Raw genomic sequence first — 17,646 nt, forward strand, 5'->3', positions numbered from 1 at the left:
TCTGTGCTTGATCCTTTGTTCGGTGTGCATTGGCTGTCCCCAGCCCTGGTGCAGTGTGACAAGTAATTAACAAAGGCAGATTTTTATCCCCACCCTTTCCTGCTCAGGTGCTGATGGAAGCAGTGTTAATTACTCTTTGTGTGGGACGGCCTTTGTTCCTGCTGCTGGAAAGAAATTTAATTATCTTGGCTCTGCAGGGTGACAAAAGGACTGGAACACTCTATCGAAGGGTTTAAACCCAAGTTTACTCGAATGTTTTAGCCCAGCCGGGTTGGAATTATCACTGGCTGAGCGACGACCAAGACATTCATCTTCTATATACAGCCCTGAGGAAGTCGCGGAATTATTTTCCAATTGCGACGAAACACGTGTCGGCAGGTTTTCTTCTGTTCGTTGGCTCTTAACTAAAGAAAAATTAAAAGACAGACCATTATTCTACACATCCGAAGATATTTCTTTCATTGCTGGCTACTACACTGTAGTTCTTGTACTCACTTACATACTGTTTACCCACTATTATGTGTGCCTAGGTTGTTGTTTTATGACAAAAGGCCTGGGTTCTGATCCTAAGCTAAGCCAGAAAAATATGACTATCCTGGATGAACCATAAGTTGTTCAGATATCCTCTTGGGACTCTCAGATTTTGTTTACTTGCACATGTTGCACCCCCTTTTGACAGGTCACTGGACTTTGTAGACCAAAGGAAAGCAAAACTACACTCTAAGGTAGTTTTTCTCCTATGTGTGTAATAAAGTGTCACTGCAGGCAAAACTGTAAATCACACTGACTTTCACTAGGACTGTACAAAAAAATTATAAGGACTACCCCGGATCAATATTTAATCCCTTCTGCACCAGGCTAAGTGTGCGTAGTTACTGGGCTCCACACGACGGTAGTCTCATACGTACAGCTCACACACATGGGCATACGCGTTCATGTGTAGCAATCCAAGTGCCCCTTACCCATGTTGTGTCGCAGCGGCCTGATCTTCAAAGGAGGACACTGGCAGTAAGCACGCACAGTCCATTTGCTGTGTGATTACCATGGGTGAGACACATGTAGTGAGACTTACCCACAGGTTAAAATCCAAAACCGAGGGATCCAAATTATTGTAATCTAGTTTTGATAGGACAAGAGAGATTGTTGCTTGGAGTTTATGGGCAAATGTTTGGTGTGCGAAGATGTGTTGTAACGTTTTCATGGTAAGAACGGTTGATTGGGATAGCATATCCACTTAAGCATTCATGGACAGATTGAAATCCTTGGTAATTCCAAGGTTTTTTATTTTACCTCCTTCGTAATTTTTGGTGGTGGTCCTATGTTGTCATGCCAGGCGCTGAAGGGGGTCATAAGTTTTCCATTTGCCACAGGTGAATATTTCTGCTTTGGAATGCTTTGGAATTCAATTTGAGGTGGCAACATGTCATCCGTTGGTCAACGACCTGGAAGCAGCAGAAGAGTTTTGCAATTCCAATGACTTTTGGACTTTCCAGTTTAAGAATGGTTTGTGCATTGCCTGCATAAATTCTAGCAGGTGAGCTGAAAAACATTGATTAGTCCTGGTAAGGATTTCATGTAAATATTGAAAAGGAGGGTAGAGATGATAGAGCCTTGAGGGGCTTCTGCTGTAGCACTTCGAAGAGAAAAAAAAAGTATGGATCACATTTGTTGTATTGTGTAGGTAAGATCAGATCCGATCCAAGTGAGAGCGGTACCCTCTGTGCCGGCTTCTTTGAGTCTTAGGATTAATGTATCCTGATCGACTGTGTCGAAGGAAACTCAAAGGTCCAAGAGAATGAGGATGCGGTATCGCCAACTCCCTGGTTCAAGGTATATGTCATTGGGAAATTTTGAGTTGTGGAATCCAAGACTTATATTGCCGATTTATTAACAAAACACTCCAAATTCCCCCTTTGTATTTTAAGTCATAGAGAGATCTAAGCTGCATTCTCTGTCCCTCTGCAGCCAGGTTAGAGAACAAGCGGGAGCAGTTTTGGAAACTTCAATGCCCATAGTCACTAATCAAGGATACTGGGAACTATCTCTGTGTCCAGTGGTGGACTGATGCCTGGTTTGTACCTGGGTTGTGCAACCATAGCCAGTGCGTTCTTTGATATCCCATATGATAAAGCAGGAAGACCACTATAGCACTGCTACAAAGGTTGAAGGCGCATGGGTACATCTTTGAATGATCTCTTATGGCAAGACAAACCAGTAAGGTATCCTAGTATGTTAAGTGGTCACAGTTTTGAATATTTAATAAAATTTCACAAGTCGGAATCCCCACAAAACAATCTAATCTTTTTATCCTTCTGTGGGTGATTAAATTGAGCACTGTTTAATTGGGTAATAGGGCCTAATGCTTACAATGGTTAGAAAAAGTAATAATTTGTGTGTGAAGCACTTTTTGAAAATCATGTTGTTAAACATGTATCTCATAATTAACTATCACTGGTGTTTGTTTGCGCAAAATGTCTCTTGTTCTCTCACAATCACATAGTTGTCATATTCGATTATCTGCATTACCTCACAAAATGATTGTAGAGCCCAGCCATGTACCATGCACACATACCACCAACACTGCAATCCTCCACACTGTGTTACTTGTCTGTATGATCCCCTGTCTGCCCATACAGGGGCAGCCTTCTTTTCTGCTCTTGCCAGAGAAAGGAGTTATGCGCATCATAGTAGTCCATTTTGCCAGACAGGGGAGGGTGTACAGCTATGCTAATGTTTTTTTTTTGACAACCTTACATTTTTCTCCTTGTCATATTACTGCTTATCAAAATCTTATTTTCTCCTACCCTTCCCCCACATAATTTTCTTCTAGGTAATAGCAGAAGGACCTGAGTAATGTGACCGGAGGTGCAAACATGTCCGCCCTCTGCCCACCGCCATCCCCTGCTGTGCCAAAAACACTCATTCCAATTGATGGCTACTCACCCCTGTTAGCTGCTACCTTTGCTTACTGGGACAATATTCTTGGACCGAGGGTGCAGCATATATGGGCCCCGAAGTCCGAGCAGGTACTTTTAAGCGATGGTGAAATCACATTTCTTGCAAACCACACCCTCAATGGAGAAATCCTCCGGAACGCCGAGAGTGGAGCTATTGATGTCAAATTTTTTGTGCTGGCAGAGAAAGGGGTGATAATTGTGTCATTAATTTTTGATGGAAACTGGAACGGAGACAGAAGCACCTATGGATTGTCAGTCATACTACCCCAAACTGAACTGAGCTTCTACCTCCCCCTTCACCGTGTGTGTGTGGACCGGTTGACACACATTATAAGAAAAGGGCGGATAGCAATGAATAAGGTAAGGGCTTTTATGTAGATGTGTGTATTGGGATGAGGAGGTTGTGTGTTTTTCTGTCTTTAATGTATTGTCTTGTTCCTGATAGTCATCTCTACAGATATGCACCTTTTTTGTCTAAATTAATGAGGCATCTGAAAATATAGCTCATTATATCCACAGTACAGCTCCCACTTGTGATAACTGAGGAATGTGGCGAAGCACAGATCTTAATGTTTGGCCGGGTTCGGAATGCCTGTTCCTAGTTGTGTCATTGAAACAATTGATTCAAAGAGAATTCCTGTGTGGTGCAATATTTGTAACCAATGTACCCTTCTGATTTTACAGCAGATAACCCACATTGTTGACAAAAAGCAGTATACATTAAGTGGTCCCCTGTGACTCAGTGGCAGTTTGTCATGAAGGATGAGGGATCTTGGCCCCACTAGAGGCCCCAGGTGTCCGCCAGAGAAACTGAGACATAGCCTTCATTTGTACATTGTATTGGTGGCACAACATGGAGCAAGTCTTTTTTAGTGACTGAAGGCAACTGAAGTAAACAGCACTGCTAGATTTGGGGTCTCCAGTTGGCACAGGTATGCACATGTGACAAATAGGGACCCTTGCCTCTAGTCAGGGTAAGGGGGTACACTCCTAAAATAACCCCTGCTCACCCCCTTGGTAGCTTGGCACGAGCAGACAGGCTTATCTCAGAGGCAGTGTGTAAAGCATTTGTGAACACATACAGTAATCAAGTGACAGCACTACAGATGGACACCACACAGGTTTTATATCAAAAATAAGTATTCTTTATATAGATTTAACACAAGACCATAAACGACAAAAATCCACAATACTGTTACTTAAAAATGGTAGTTTTAGCTTAGTTCTTTTTAGTTCTTAAAGTGCGACACTCTTAGTTCAATGTACCTTTAGATGCGACACGCAGGGCAACGAAAGTGTTGCATGGACGGTGATGCGATGAAGATTTTGGTGCAAAGAAATAAAGACGTGAAGATCTTCCTGATGTGGCACGCTTCTCCGATGTTGCGAGATGTCTCGGCTTGATGCGTCCGCTACAGCGGCGACAGTGATGCGACGACAGCGGCTTTGGCGGCGACACTCTTCTCCAACGATGCGAGACGCTTCCGCTCGGTGCGACAGTTGCAGCGGCGACACCCTTGTTCAGTGATGCGGAGACAACAGCTCCGACGGCGGCACACTTCTCCGTGGATGCGAGGTGCTTCTTGTGATGCGGTGCAATGCAACAGCTCCAGCGGCGACACCCTTGTTCAGAGATGCAGCGGCTGCGACGGCGACACGCTTCTTCGGTGTTGCAGGACGCTTCTCGTGATGAGGTGCAATGCGACAGCTACAGCGGCGACACCCTTGTTCAGTGATGCGACGGTGACACGCTTCTTCTCCGCCAGTCGCGCTTCCAGCTCCTTGCGACACGCAGTCCCTCAGAAGGCCCAAAACAGCAGCAGGCACTTCCAAAGAACTCTGGGGAGCTGGGGGTTGAAGTCTGTTGTTCCTGAGACTTCAGCAGGAGGCAAGCTCTTTTCCAAGCCCTTGGAGATCCTTACACAAGTTGAATGAAAATGCACACAAAGTCCTTTCTCCTTTGACAGTCAGGCAACCACTGCAGGCCAATTTCTCAAGCTTAGGGATAGTCTCTCCTCAGTCTCTTCTGGTTCCACTCCTCATCAAAGGTTTCTTCTTGTTTCCCAAAGTGATCTAAAATTCTGGGGTCTGAGTCCCCTTTTTATACACAGTTTCTCTTTGTTCTCTGAAGGCAGAGAGGCCTCTGCCTAGTCCAAACCAGTTCTGGTCAAGACTCCTTCTTTCCTTTTAGAGTGCAGGGCAGAGACATCAGATGCACCACAGGAGGTGGAACCAGCATTGTGGAGGGAAAGCACAGCCCTATTCAGGTCCCAGGTCCAACTCCTCCCACCACTCTACATGTAGATCTCTCTATTCAGCCCTGTGCTGACTCACCCTGTCTCCGGGAATTCCCCAGCCCCCTGGAATTCCCCAGGCTATGCATGTAGGAATCGCTATTCAAATAGCGATTCCTTAACTTTCCTTAATTGCTACTAGCAAATTGCGAGTAGCAATTAAGGAATGCCATCCCAATCATTCCTATGGGCCTCCAGGCCCATAGGAATGAATTGGAGATTGCATGAGCAAATAGCGAGTACCAGTAGGTTCTCGCAAATTGCTCATGCAATTTCAAGGGTGCAAGGGTGTCAAAATGACACCCTATTGCACCCCTGAAATTGATATGTGCACATATGTTGCACACACACATGCTCTAAGGGCATGTGTGTGCGCACCATGAAACTTTGAAAAATGCACAAAAGTGCATTTTTCTAACTTTTAGCAAATTACCATGCAGTTCATCTTCATGGTAATTTGCTCCCCCTATTAGCGAATTCGCTAATTTTTTTACTTTCATGCATTGCATTTAAGGAATCCCAAATAGAGATTCCTTAAATTAAGGAATCTCAATATGGGATTCCTTAAATGCTATCGCTATTTAAGGAATCGCTATTTAAGGATTCCTTAAATAGCGATTTTTGCTTTTGGGTTGATGCATTGGGATTGGGTATTTTTAACTCAATACCGGGAGCTATTAGCGAATCGGTATTTTACCGACTGGATTTTGGCTTGATGCATGAGGCTGATAATGGCTACACCACACACCCATCACTCCTGACCTCGGTGGTGGGCAATACAGACTTTTCCCCAGGACTCAACATGCAGTGCGTCCATGGTTGGATAGCCAGAGAATGCTACTGGCTGTTACTTTGGCACAATGGAACATTCTGTTTATTCAAGAAAATAAAAACTGCCTCCTGGGTTCCGAAAAGTAACAACATCATTACTTACAATCCTTACTTACAATTAAGGCACTGGGTCTCCCAAGTACAAGTTAGAGAAGCAACTACCCTCCCACTCGCAGCTTTTGAGATGTTCCATTAAACCATGAAAATGACAAGCCGCCTAGTCTCCAGGCTTTATGCCAAACTCATCTCGATAATCCTAGACTTTGTGTATTTAAAGCCAACCAGCTAGAAGAGAAACTTGAATATCCAATTAGATTAGAACAGTGGGAGAGCATTTAGACCTGCACCAACAATTTTCCACATCGTAAACCTGGCAGAGAAACGCTGTAGTAAATTGTGTACATACTACATGCTATTAACCAAACACCCTCTGGTTCCAGCTGAAGACAGTGTGGAGACCCATGCACTCTCCTACATAACCTTTGGGCCGGTCCCAAACTCAAAGGCTTTTGGTCGTTGATAATATCCATCCTAGCCAAAATAGAGGAACTCGACTTTGACAAGAGTGTTTCTTATTTTATCTCTCCAGTGGGGGTGAAAGACTGGCACCGGACTTCCTGCAAAAGTGTGCTACTTTGCAACCTCCAAACACACAGAGAAAGTTACAAGCCCTGATTTTTTTTTTTTCTTTTTAACTCTAAAACAAGTTACTTGGCTCATTATGCTGAGTTTGTAAGCCCTAATGTGAATTAGTTGTTCCCACGTTTCTTTGAAAAAGTGGACAAGTACACATACTACTATCTTATGTTTAGCGCAAGCAGACATGTTAGAGACAAAATACTTAGACAGAAGACAACACAACAAGCCTAGGCAATTACGAAGGCCCATAACACTTCAGGCTACACATACATAGTTTATAATGAGGGACAGATGACCCCGTAGCATACAGATCATCCTTGTAATCTACTGCAGACGAACAGTTTGCTCATACTGAGAAAATTTTCACAGTGGTACAGAAAGCCATTTTGAAAGTGCGACTTGTGGCATAGAGAAAGCAAATAGTTGTTTCCCCTATACCTACTCTTGTCCTATACCTAGCCTGTTAAAGCTAGTATCCCAAATTCCCTTACTCTGTGCCTTCATGGGGTGCAGTGGGCCGAAATGCAACATGTGACTGATGTAAAATTTTAGTATGATCTGACACTTAGAACTCACTAATTTCTACAGTATACAGAAACGATCCTGCAAATTCCAAACATCTTAATCATAGATAAATACAAAAGCATGTTCTCCACGGACGGCTGTGCGCAGTACGCTATTGGCACTAAGGTAAAATATCTTGCGGTTTACGCTGCAGTGCAGATAATTTTTTAAGACCGCAACTTCAAGACACTGTATACACCCACCAAGTTTTTAGGTGATTCCACTTAATGATAATCAGATATACATACCATACTAATTGTGTCGTATTCAGCATTCTGCATAAAAGGTTACAATATGGACTTGCTACAGTGACTCCTAAAGAGATTCAGAGATTCAAATGGTAAATTGATAAAAGCAAAGCAGTTTTGAGGAAAAGTTGCTGTTCTCAAGGACATACTTCCTTTGATCCATTTGCACCACACCATGACCCATAAAAGTAAAGGAATCCATGCTAAACTTGGGACCTGTGCTGCTGATCTGGCTGCAATGACAGCGGTGGAAACTTTTAAGGGGGCTGCTGTTACCTCATCTCAGATGAAGGTCGATACAGACATAATTGTGGCAATACAAGCAACATTGATAGGTGAAAAGCATCCTGGTGGTTTTTCGTCCAAATATTCATATAGCCTTACCAAAGATAATGTTTTCATGATTTTTATACCTGAGATTGGTGACAGGTCCATACCTAATTAAATAGTTAGATTAGATTTGATTTAGGCAGTGCATAAAGGTTTAGCTTCGACTGAAGCTTGCATCCGTGCTATTTAGTCAATAATACAGGAACAGTATAGGTATCCTTATTTACCTAAGAATGAAAAAAGTATGTACAGAAATGAAGTGTTTGACAACAAATGAAGCATTTACTTGCAGTAAGATAAGCACCTACTATTCTTACCATATCCAATAAATACTTTGGTGTAGTTTTCTTAAGTCACGTTGCCCCTCTCCCAGTAGTCAATGAATTTAAGTATATATTAGTTGTGGTTGATTCTTGCTCTACATTCCTTTTGGTGTCGTCACGAAAGACTGTGATTGCTCAAGTGGTCTCAAAAAGCTTGTATTGCCTAATAGCAATAAAGCATTTCATACGTGTCATTCAGACAGGGGTCCTGCTTTTGCTGTTAAGGTGTTTTAGATGCTATGTCTGCTCTGGGAGTACTGCTGTTATACTTGCATCTTTTCCAAATGTCTTGGAACTTGTTGTGCATTCAAAGACCTAGGTCAGATGTCAACGTATGTCGTTTTACAAATTGCTTATCGTTTTATTCCGGAAGTTGGCGCAAAGTTGAGGGATTTTGTAAAGCGAACTATCTTCCAAGCCTGCTGGGGTACAGCATGTGTGAAATGAGAGGATGTCATTTTTTTTAACACACAAGATTTAAACAGCTTGTAAATAAATCGTACACATTTCAAAATATATCAGCAGTAAGCAAAGCACAATTTTTTGTAATTCAGACGTGTGATGGGAACAAAGATTTTAATAGGATCAACACAAATCAGCCCATGTTACTTTGTGATATGCAAATTATAAATATTTGCGAAACCCAATTTCCAAACATTATTGTTTGGTAGCTATATATTTTTATCAGCAAAACTGCATGTCAGTGGGAACTTTCGTGGCCATTTCAATAAGGAATGTGCAGTCTGTGAATGACACTGTGCTACCACATTGTGCTTTAGTGATATAGTTATTTATAGTAAGAGATTATAAACATGAACTGAGAAACATTCCAGCCCCCGCCCTGATGACAGTGCTGTTAGGGAACTAGTAAGCAACTCGGGGGTCATGTGTACTCCATAGATGGGCTAGATTCTTAGTCTACATGGAGCAAAAGATTAGCTAGTAAATCAAACATAATGGCTTTTTGTGCAGCAGGCATGAAGAAAAACAGGACTTGGTGAAATTAAAATATTTGCCCAGGATCACACAATTTGAGACCAGTTTATGGGGGAAGATCATTACCGTTAGGTCAAGTAGATTTCACCAGATCTTTTTTTTTTTTTTTTTTTTTTAAATTTTTTTTATTGAGATCAGGACAGGAGAACGGGACAACACATAATAATTAGAATAACAGGTGATTAAACACATTGATCAAATCGAACAGGCAATACAATAAAGAGCATGTATATACAGATCGGCAACCGTATCAGTTTTATCAGAATCGACTCAATGACAAAACACAAAGAGAGAAGAAAAAAAAAAAAAAAAAAAAAAAAAAAAACCCCATAAAAAACCGCCCCCCTCAGTCTTTACTTAGAGTTGATGAGCCCCAAATTCTGTTAGTTTTTTGTAAAAATTTGTGGCCTCTGATCTTAGCTAGAGAAGTTTCCATAGTGTGAATTTCTTTGACAAGAAGCCACCACTCCATCACATGTGGAGGGTTGCAAGAGATCCAGGCCCTAGCGATAGTAAGTCTGGCACAACCAATCAGGATATTAATAAGATCAGTTTGTGAAGCTAAAGATGGATGATTCAGCAGGGGAGTGCCAAGCAAAACATTAGCCAAGCTTATTATAATTGGTTGTGTCAAAATCTGCGTAATACCCTGGCTAACTTTAGACCAGAATTCAGTGAGTCGGGGACACGTGAACATCATATGTTCGAGATTAGCAGCTAGCAGGTCACATTTAGGGCACCTTGTCCGTTCACTGCTGGAACTATTACTAGACCATTTTGAAACTTTTTCCGGAGTATAATATAGCTGAAATATCGTTTTATACTGTTGTATACGTAAGCTGGAAGATTGGACCGAGCGATTAAAACTAATAAGTGAAGATGATATCTGGTTAGCTGTGATATTCAACCCCAAACGGGAGCTCCATTTATCCGCGATATTCCCGCAATCGTCCGTTTTGAACGATGTGAGAACTTTATAGCCTAGACTAATAAGTGATCTAACCTTAGCAGTGTAGAAGCAATTCCATATATCTGAATCTTCGATTTTAAGTAACTTTATTTTGCGTATTAAGTAGTCATGTATCTGAATGTATTTAAACTGTGCAACTGAAGGTAATTTAAAGATTACTCTTAGTGACTCAAAGGCCAATAGTCCATCATTACCATAAAGGTCACCGAGTGTTTCGATTCCGGCAGCCTTCCACTTATGAAATATACCGTCATGAAATATGTCCGGAAGACCGGGATTCGCCCATAGAGACAGTTGAGGATGAAAAAAAGACGTATTACATTTGGCTAAAATAAGTTGCCAAATTTTAACCGTGTCTCTAATCGTCTTAAATTTTACCCGTTTGAAATAGTTTGGGTCAGTAGATTTGGCTAGAAACATATTGGAGTCCTCGCCGAGGGCGAATTGGTAACAGTATAGCGTTTGTATGTTGCGGATAAACAGGCCACGGAGACGGCTCAGAAAAGCAGAGAAATAATATACTCTAAAATCGGGAAAGGTCAAGCCACCTTGGTTGAGAGGTAGTTTAAGAAGACTAATTGACCTGCGGGCCTTCTTGTATCCCCAGATGTAGCTGCTAAGGATCCCATCAAGCCGTTTAAAGTATGCGTTACTAACAAGAAGAGGTATGGACCTGAATAAATATAAGAATTTTGGTAGTATGTTCATTTTGATTAGGTTGATCCTACCAACCATGCTTAAGGGGACCTTGTGCCATTTTTTTAGCGTTGTAGCGGTTTCTTTAAGAAGAGTCTCATAATTAAGTTTGATTATCTCATTAGTGTCTGAAGAGATTTTAATACCAAGGTAAGTGGCTGTTTTGCAGGTCCCTACTATTTGAATCGATGGTTTATAATTAAGAATAACTTGTGTTTTATGTGAGTTGAGTTTATAGCCGGAGACTAACCCGAATTTGTTAGCCTCCTCAGTGATTCCCAGTATAGCTGATGGAATATTGGTTGAATAGACCGCAATATCATCGGCATACGCCGTTATTTTTAATTGTTTCTGACCGTGTATGAAAGGGGTAATATTAGGATTCGCTTGTAATGCCACGAGAAAAGGTTCGAGCGATAACGCGAAGAGCAAGGGTGATAATGGACACCCTTGCCGAGTACCACGGGAGATGGAAAAGCTAGAAGATGTTAGCCCATCATAGCAGAGCGTAGCTGAAGGACGGTTATATAAAGCCTGGAGCCATTTAAGAAATCGACCATGGAATCCCATAGTGATCATTGTTGACCAGAGAAATTCCCACCCCACTCGGTCAAAGGCTTTTTCAGCGTCCAAGAGAATCATACCGAGTGGGGTGGGTCCAACCCTGGCAACATCGAATGCGGTGATGGCCATATTAATATGGGCAGTAGTATCTCTTCCCATAACAAAACCATGTTGGTGAGGAGACACCAGAAGAGGAATGAGTGGAGCTAGTCGGGAAGCGAGTACCTTGGCAAAAATTTTGGCATCTGTATTGATGAGTGAGATGGGTCGATAGGATCCACATTGATCCGCCGGTTTACCCTTTTTTAAAAAAAAGACAATCCTGGTTGTGTTCCAGGATTTAGGAGCCTCCCCATTTATCCCAACATTACTGATCACATCAGTGAGTAATGGGAGAATTTCCTCCGAGCATTTTTGGTAAATGTCTAGTGGGATAGTATCCTCTCCAGCAGCTTTTCCTAGGGGTAGTGAAGCAATTGCTTTCCTGATCTCTTGCTCAGTGATATTTTCAGAGAGCAACTCCTTGTTTTCGATCTGGTTTCCTTTAGTTATGTGAGTGTCTAAATATTCTTGTATCTTATTCAGATCAGGATGCTCCTCTGGAGTGTATAATGTACTATAAAATGCGACGAATTGCTGGAGAATCTGTTCCGGTTGGGTGTAAACCAAATTGTTTGGGCCCTTAATTTCCTTTATAAGGGTTTTAGATTTATCATCAGCAATTTTGTATGCCAAAATTTTGCCCACCTTGTCCCCGTTCTCGTATTGAGATATATGGAATTTTTGCAAACTATTTAGATTTTTCTCCATAAGTCTTCTTTTAATATTGAACTTAGATGAAGCTAACTTTTGACATATGTCGGAGATATTTGGCATATCCTGTATCAAAGCCTGTGACAACTGGTTTTCGAGCAGAGTTATGGTGTTGCTCAAAACCGCCCAGCCACGTCTATTTAATGAGTTTTGTTTAAAGACAAACTGTTGTGTGAACCCACGGATACTGGCTTTAACCGTATCCCAAACTATGCTCAAAGAAGCAGAATTAATATTAATAGCAATGAATTAGCGTAAGTGTGCTTTAAGTTGGGTTAGATAATCCGTATTAGATAGTAGATGTCTGGGAAAAGTAAATGCCCTAAGTTTCCGATTGGTCCGTGGCGGGGTAAATGATATCACTATTGGATTGTGATCCGATGTGACTCTTGGGCACAGCTCGATAAGGCTATTCTTTATAATATTATCTGATGCCCAAACCATGTCAATTCTTGAGCAGAGTTGGTGGGGGGCAGAGTAGTATGTAAAGCCGGCAGTAGAGGGATGTATTGTTCGCCAAACATCTTTTAGGTTATGAATACGTCCAAGTTCGATAAGTGCGGCTCGTGAGCGGCGCATCCTCTGAAATGCTCATTGTCGAGTAGTATCGATATTATAATCCATAATAAGATTGAAGTCCCCCATTATAATAAGTTCCCCACAGGTATCCAATAATTCAATATTTAACCTATCTAGGATAGACGGGTCATCAGTATTCGGCCCATAAAATACACAAAAGGTAAAATTATTATCATCCCAGAGCACTTGAGCCGTAGCCCAACGGCCAGCTTTATCAACCTTTGTTTTAGTCAATTCTATATTTAGCCTTTTCTGTGCCAAAATAGCGACACCTCTAGTTGGTAAACTACATTCTGAACAAATAAGCACATCGTATCCTAACTGCCCCAAAAGCTTGCGGTCAGAGTAGATAATATGTGTTTCAGTGAGCAAAACGATCTGTGGTTTATACAAATTAAGCTCCTCGGAGACAAGCCGTCTCTTGTTCCTGCCATTGAGTCCTGATACATTCCAAACCAAACATCTGATTCTGTGTGTCATTTCAGTCTGTTAAAACGCTTTGCCTGTTTTTGATTATAATTTTTCATACTGCATTGCAACACCAAATACAAATTATAGTAACAAATAGCCTTCCCCTCCAGCCTGATCATTTTAACATTTTTATCCCCCCCAAACCCACCCCATAAGGACCACCCTTGGAGGTTCAAGTGAGAACCCCTATCCCAAAGAGGAGGGAAACCTCTTATACCCAGCTGCCGGTGGTTGGGCAGCGCAAGAGAGAAGCAGCAGAGGAGGTCAGCCTGCTGAACAAGAGTTGGGTCTTACTTTTAAAGCAATTTTAAAGCAATTTAATTACAATTAGTATACCAGGGTTGTGTGAGTGTATAAAAGTGTACGTGCGCCTATCCCCCCTTTTTTTTTTTTTTTTTTTTTTAAATTTTAAATTTACCCCCTGATTATATATTGAAAGATAGTAGTATAATTCACAGCTCTTAAGTGTTAAGGTGTTAATTTCGTTAGAACCTGTTCTGCCTCTTTTTCGTCTGTAAATGCATATGTCCGCCCACCGTGGATGACTTTTAGGCGAGCAGGCTCCTGTAAGAAGGCCTGGCCACCCAAAGCCTTAAATGGATCAATGAGCTGGCGTAACCTCCAGCGTCTATCCATGGTAGTTTTGCTAAGGTCTGATCTTACGAAGAATGTAACAGAATTAATTGTGACAGGTGAGTTGGGCCTAGCTTTGAATGAGACAGCCTGCCTAAGAAGGAAATTCCCGAAATAAATCAGAAAAGGACGAGGAAATCTATTCGCCTTATTAGCTGTAAAAGAAGGGAGTCTATGAACTCTCTGAAGCTGAGAGTCCCAATCCCAATCTGAGAGTTCCGGGAAAGCTTTCTGAAAGAGTGATACCATATATGCCCTAGGGTCAGCCCCTTCCGATCCTTCAGGTATACCAAAAAGTCTTAGGTTGAGGCGTCTTTGTCTGTTTTCCATATCTTCAACTTTGTCTTGTAGCTTGCCAATCTGTTCCTGATATTGATTAACCGCACTCTGATTACAAGCAGTTGTCTCCTCCACATTGGAGACCCTTTGCTGTAGAGATTCAATGTCTTGAACTACCCCTCCCACCTTTTTATTTAAGTCCTGAATGGAATGTTGTATCTTAGCATTATCCTCTCGGAGTTGGAAAAACTGTAATTGTGTTTCTTTGTGTTGGGCAGAGAGGGTCTGCAAAATGATATTAAGGGGAGAGCTATGTTTTCCTGATCTATCAGAGTCAAAATCGGAAGAGAGCGAGAGGTTTGTATGATCAGAGAGAGGGAGCTCTGGAACAGTAGGGGGCAGAATAGATTGCTCAGGAGTAATAGTATTAGACGTTGAGCTTTTCTCCTGAGTATCTGTAGTATCATTAGTAGTCAGGCTACTTGAGTCGGTTAGAGAACTAGAGACAGGTATACAGGGGTTAGTGAGTGCAGGGGCAGGTTCAGGAGCAGGAGTAGGAGAGGAGAGTACTGGTAGATCCGTTGGCACTAGAGGTTGAGGTTGAGCCATATGTGTTTCCTTTATTTGGTCTCCCAGCAGAGAGTTAGCACCGGACAAGCGAAGAGCCATCTTCCTTACATTTCCATTGGCTTGTATCCATTTACGTAGAGGACTATTTTCAGCTATGGGCTTGACTTGTGCGGGCAAAGAAGTAATGGCAGCTTTCTGAGTTGCTGAGGGCTTGCCTGCTTTTAGCTTGTTTTTAGCCTTGAACCAACCCTTCTTCCGTGAGGATTTTCTTATAACACTGGCCGGGGAGATGAGAGATGGTTCGGATTCTTCGTCAGATTCTGCATCGGACTCTGCATCATTATCGTGACTGAAGTCTGAGTTTCACATATCCTGGGGAGTCTCTCCTTCTCCACCTTCTCCACCCAGAACAGCTGGGATGAGCAGGGGTAGCTCCGGAAGTTTGTGAATTGAAGATGACACTGCAAGGATGGATGGAGAGTGGAGGGCTGTAGTTGCATCCTCCTCGGCATTCCCAGGAATCATAGCCTCACTGACGATCTTGTCTTGGGGAGAAGAAGGCTCAACATCTAGCGACGCACCAGTCAGGCACGCAGGTGAGGCAGGCAATGGGCCGGAAAAAGGTGTATCCCCAGAAGCGGAGAGATGCCCTAAACCCATGTTTTCCCCCAAGGATCCGTTGTTACAGAGAGTAGGTAGTCCTGGTCCCCCAAGCCCCCCTTCACCACTGGGAGATATAGTGGGAGCGGCCAAGAGGGAAGGGCGGATCACGGGCGTGTTCATATTCATGTTAGATGAATTAGATATTTTAGATGTTTTACACGCATCCATTAGGGGTCGATCAGAGCAGCTGCCCGTGTCAGTTCCACCCCCTAGCCCATCTGTAGAGGCGTTATTGTTCGCGCGTGAAGCAGGGGCCGGAGCTCGACCAGCCTGGTGGGATGTATTTCGTCCAGTACGGGCGCCTCGTGCTATCAGCTTAGGAGCCATGAAGGAGCGGTAAAAGAGCTTATCCGCGTGCTCCCCCCCCAAATAATAAGAAAAGAGCGCTGAAAAATTTGGGAGCAGAAGTCTTGAGCTGTGAAAAAGGCAAGTGTCCGTAAGCCTGGGCGCCGTGGGGAGAGCAAGACGAGCTGACCCCAACAAACGCTGGAGTGCCTTGTAACTGAGAAGCATCAATTCAGGGATCAGTTGTTCAAAGCTCAGCGTGAAACTGCCCAATCATATTATAGCCAAAGTACAGGGCTGTAGTAATGAAAGAAAGCCCCCCCGGCAGCGGCAGCAGCAAGCGCCTCACCTCTCAACTCTGAGAGCTCTCGTTGTATGAGCCGTAGTCGATGGGAGCACTTTCCTCCGTGTGTAGAGCGCTACATCAGTTGAGGCTCCCGTCTGAGTCTTGGTCTTTCTGACTTCTCCTCTGACGGTGTTCGGTACCCCCTGAGAGCCCGCAGAGATGAAAGCCAGGCTCGGATCGGGTCGGGTAGGATCAGGCTCTGAACTTCGCTCGTAAAACCCACTGCCGCGGAAACCAGGGAAACCAGGACTTTACCTGGAGAAACCATTAGACCGCAGCTGTTACAAAGTGATGCCGGAACCATTAGCGAGCTTGTAGCTGTTGCTCGTTAATCATGATTCATTGCGTTGCTGTGCTCGTTACGTTCTTTGCACCAGATCAGCCGGTAACGATGCCGGTACCGAAGTACCTGAGTCTCGTAGTTCGTAACTGCCGCAGCTAGCAGTTAGCACGGTTAGCACAATTAGCACGGTGTGAGGACACACTCCATCAAACTGTACTCGACAGCGTCAGGTTCTTTTTTTTCAGTAACTTTTTTCGTAAGCTTAAGATCCCATCTTCCACTGAGGTAGTAGCAGAGACCTCGGCTGCTGCAGCTCCGTGGCGAGTCAGCCCGCCATCTTGACTCCTCCCCCGCCACGTCCGTGACTGCCCAGATCTGCAGCACCGGTTACATTTTTATGGTTTTTCAAGGCCTATTACAGAATACCTGTTCCGGTTCTTCGTGTAGAAGGCAAATCCAATGCATTTATGCCACCATGTCCTGGTGCAAAGAAAAATAGAAAGGTGTTGATTGATCACAGCAAAAAGCCCATTATGGCTGATTCTTTTCTGTAGACCTTTGCCAACACCAAAGTGCCTCCAGAGTAGTCCAGTAAATCCCCTCCCTAGTCTAGAAGTATTTGCAAATGTACAGCTGAGTTGAAATCATTGGCGCTATTCCAGGGAATGATGGGTCTATTGTGTTACCAGCTTTGAACTGATAGTCAAGTACTAAAACAAACGTGGTGCTAGCATCATCTTCAACAAGTGAACCTGTTGCAACCTTATCAACGATTGACTCTTTTACAGCTGCAGTCTTAGATGCACCACAAAGAGAATCTACATTGATTGAAGTGATACAGATGCAATAAATATTATCAGGAACTGAGTCCATTCCAAAGCATGGGACATGAGTTGTTTTCGTAAAACGCACACTTTTGTAACTAGCCGATGATACAGATAAATTCTTGCATGTTGCTGAGGTTGTGACCAGTATATCCAGCCACCATGGGCCTACATTTGAATATGTGCTTCAATATTCTCACTCCTTGTATGGTTTACAATGTTGATTATAATCTTGCTGATGGTGCATGGGCAATGTCTTCCTGTAACTTTAACTCCATCTCCTGTGGTTCAGGAATTGAAGCTTTATTCCTCTCGCAGAGCTAAAAGGGATTACCTTGCTGTTAACATCACTGTGTATCTTTTGCTTGATGATGTCTTGGTTATTGATAAACCGTTCCACTATCTTTCTTCCTTACAATCTTATTGAAAACAACAATTTCTAAAAAAGGAAGCATAATATAATCTTCTCTCAGTAGAACAGATAGAGG

At 42.8% G+C, this 17,646-nt stretch overlaps 1 protein-coding gene across 2 annotated transcripts in view; it reads left to right on the forward strand.

The window, feature by feature from the left end:
* C9orf72 (C9orf72-SMCR8 complex subunit) overlaps window positions 1-17,646 on the forward strand; it is a 289,750-nt gene that overhangs the window by 29,879 nt on the left and 242,225 nt on the right. For both annotated transcript variants that reach the window (XM_085641326.1, XM_085641327.1), the window contains exon 2: window positions 2,831-3,317. In XM_085641326.1, the coding sequence (XP_085497452.1) occupies window positions 2,874-3,317 (444 nt within the window). In that variant the 5' untranslated portion in view covers window positions 2,831-2,873. The remainder of the gene's footprint in view (window positions 1-2,830; window positions 3,318-17,646) is intronic.

This window comes from Triturus cristatus, chromosome 2_2 (assembly GCF_964204655.1).
Source record: "Triturus cristatus chromosome 2_2, aTriCri1.1, whole genome shotgun sequence".
NCBI lineage: Eukaryota > Metazoa > Chordata > Amphibia > Caudata > Salamandridae > Triturus > Triturus cristatus.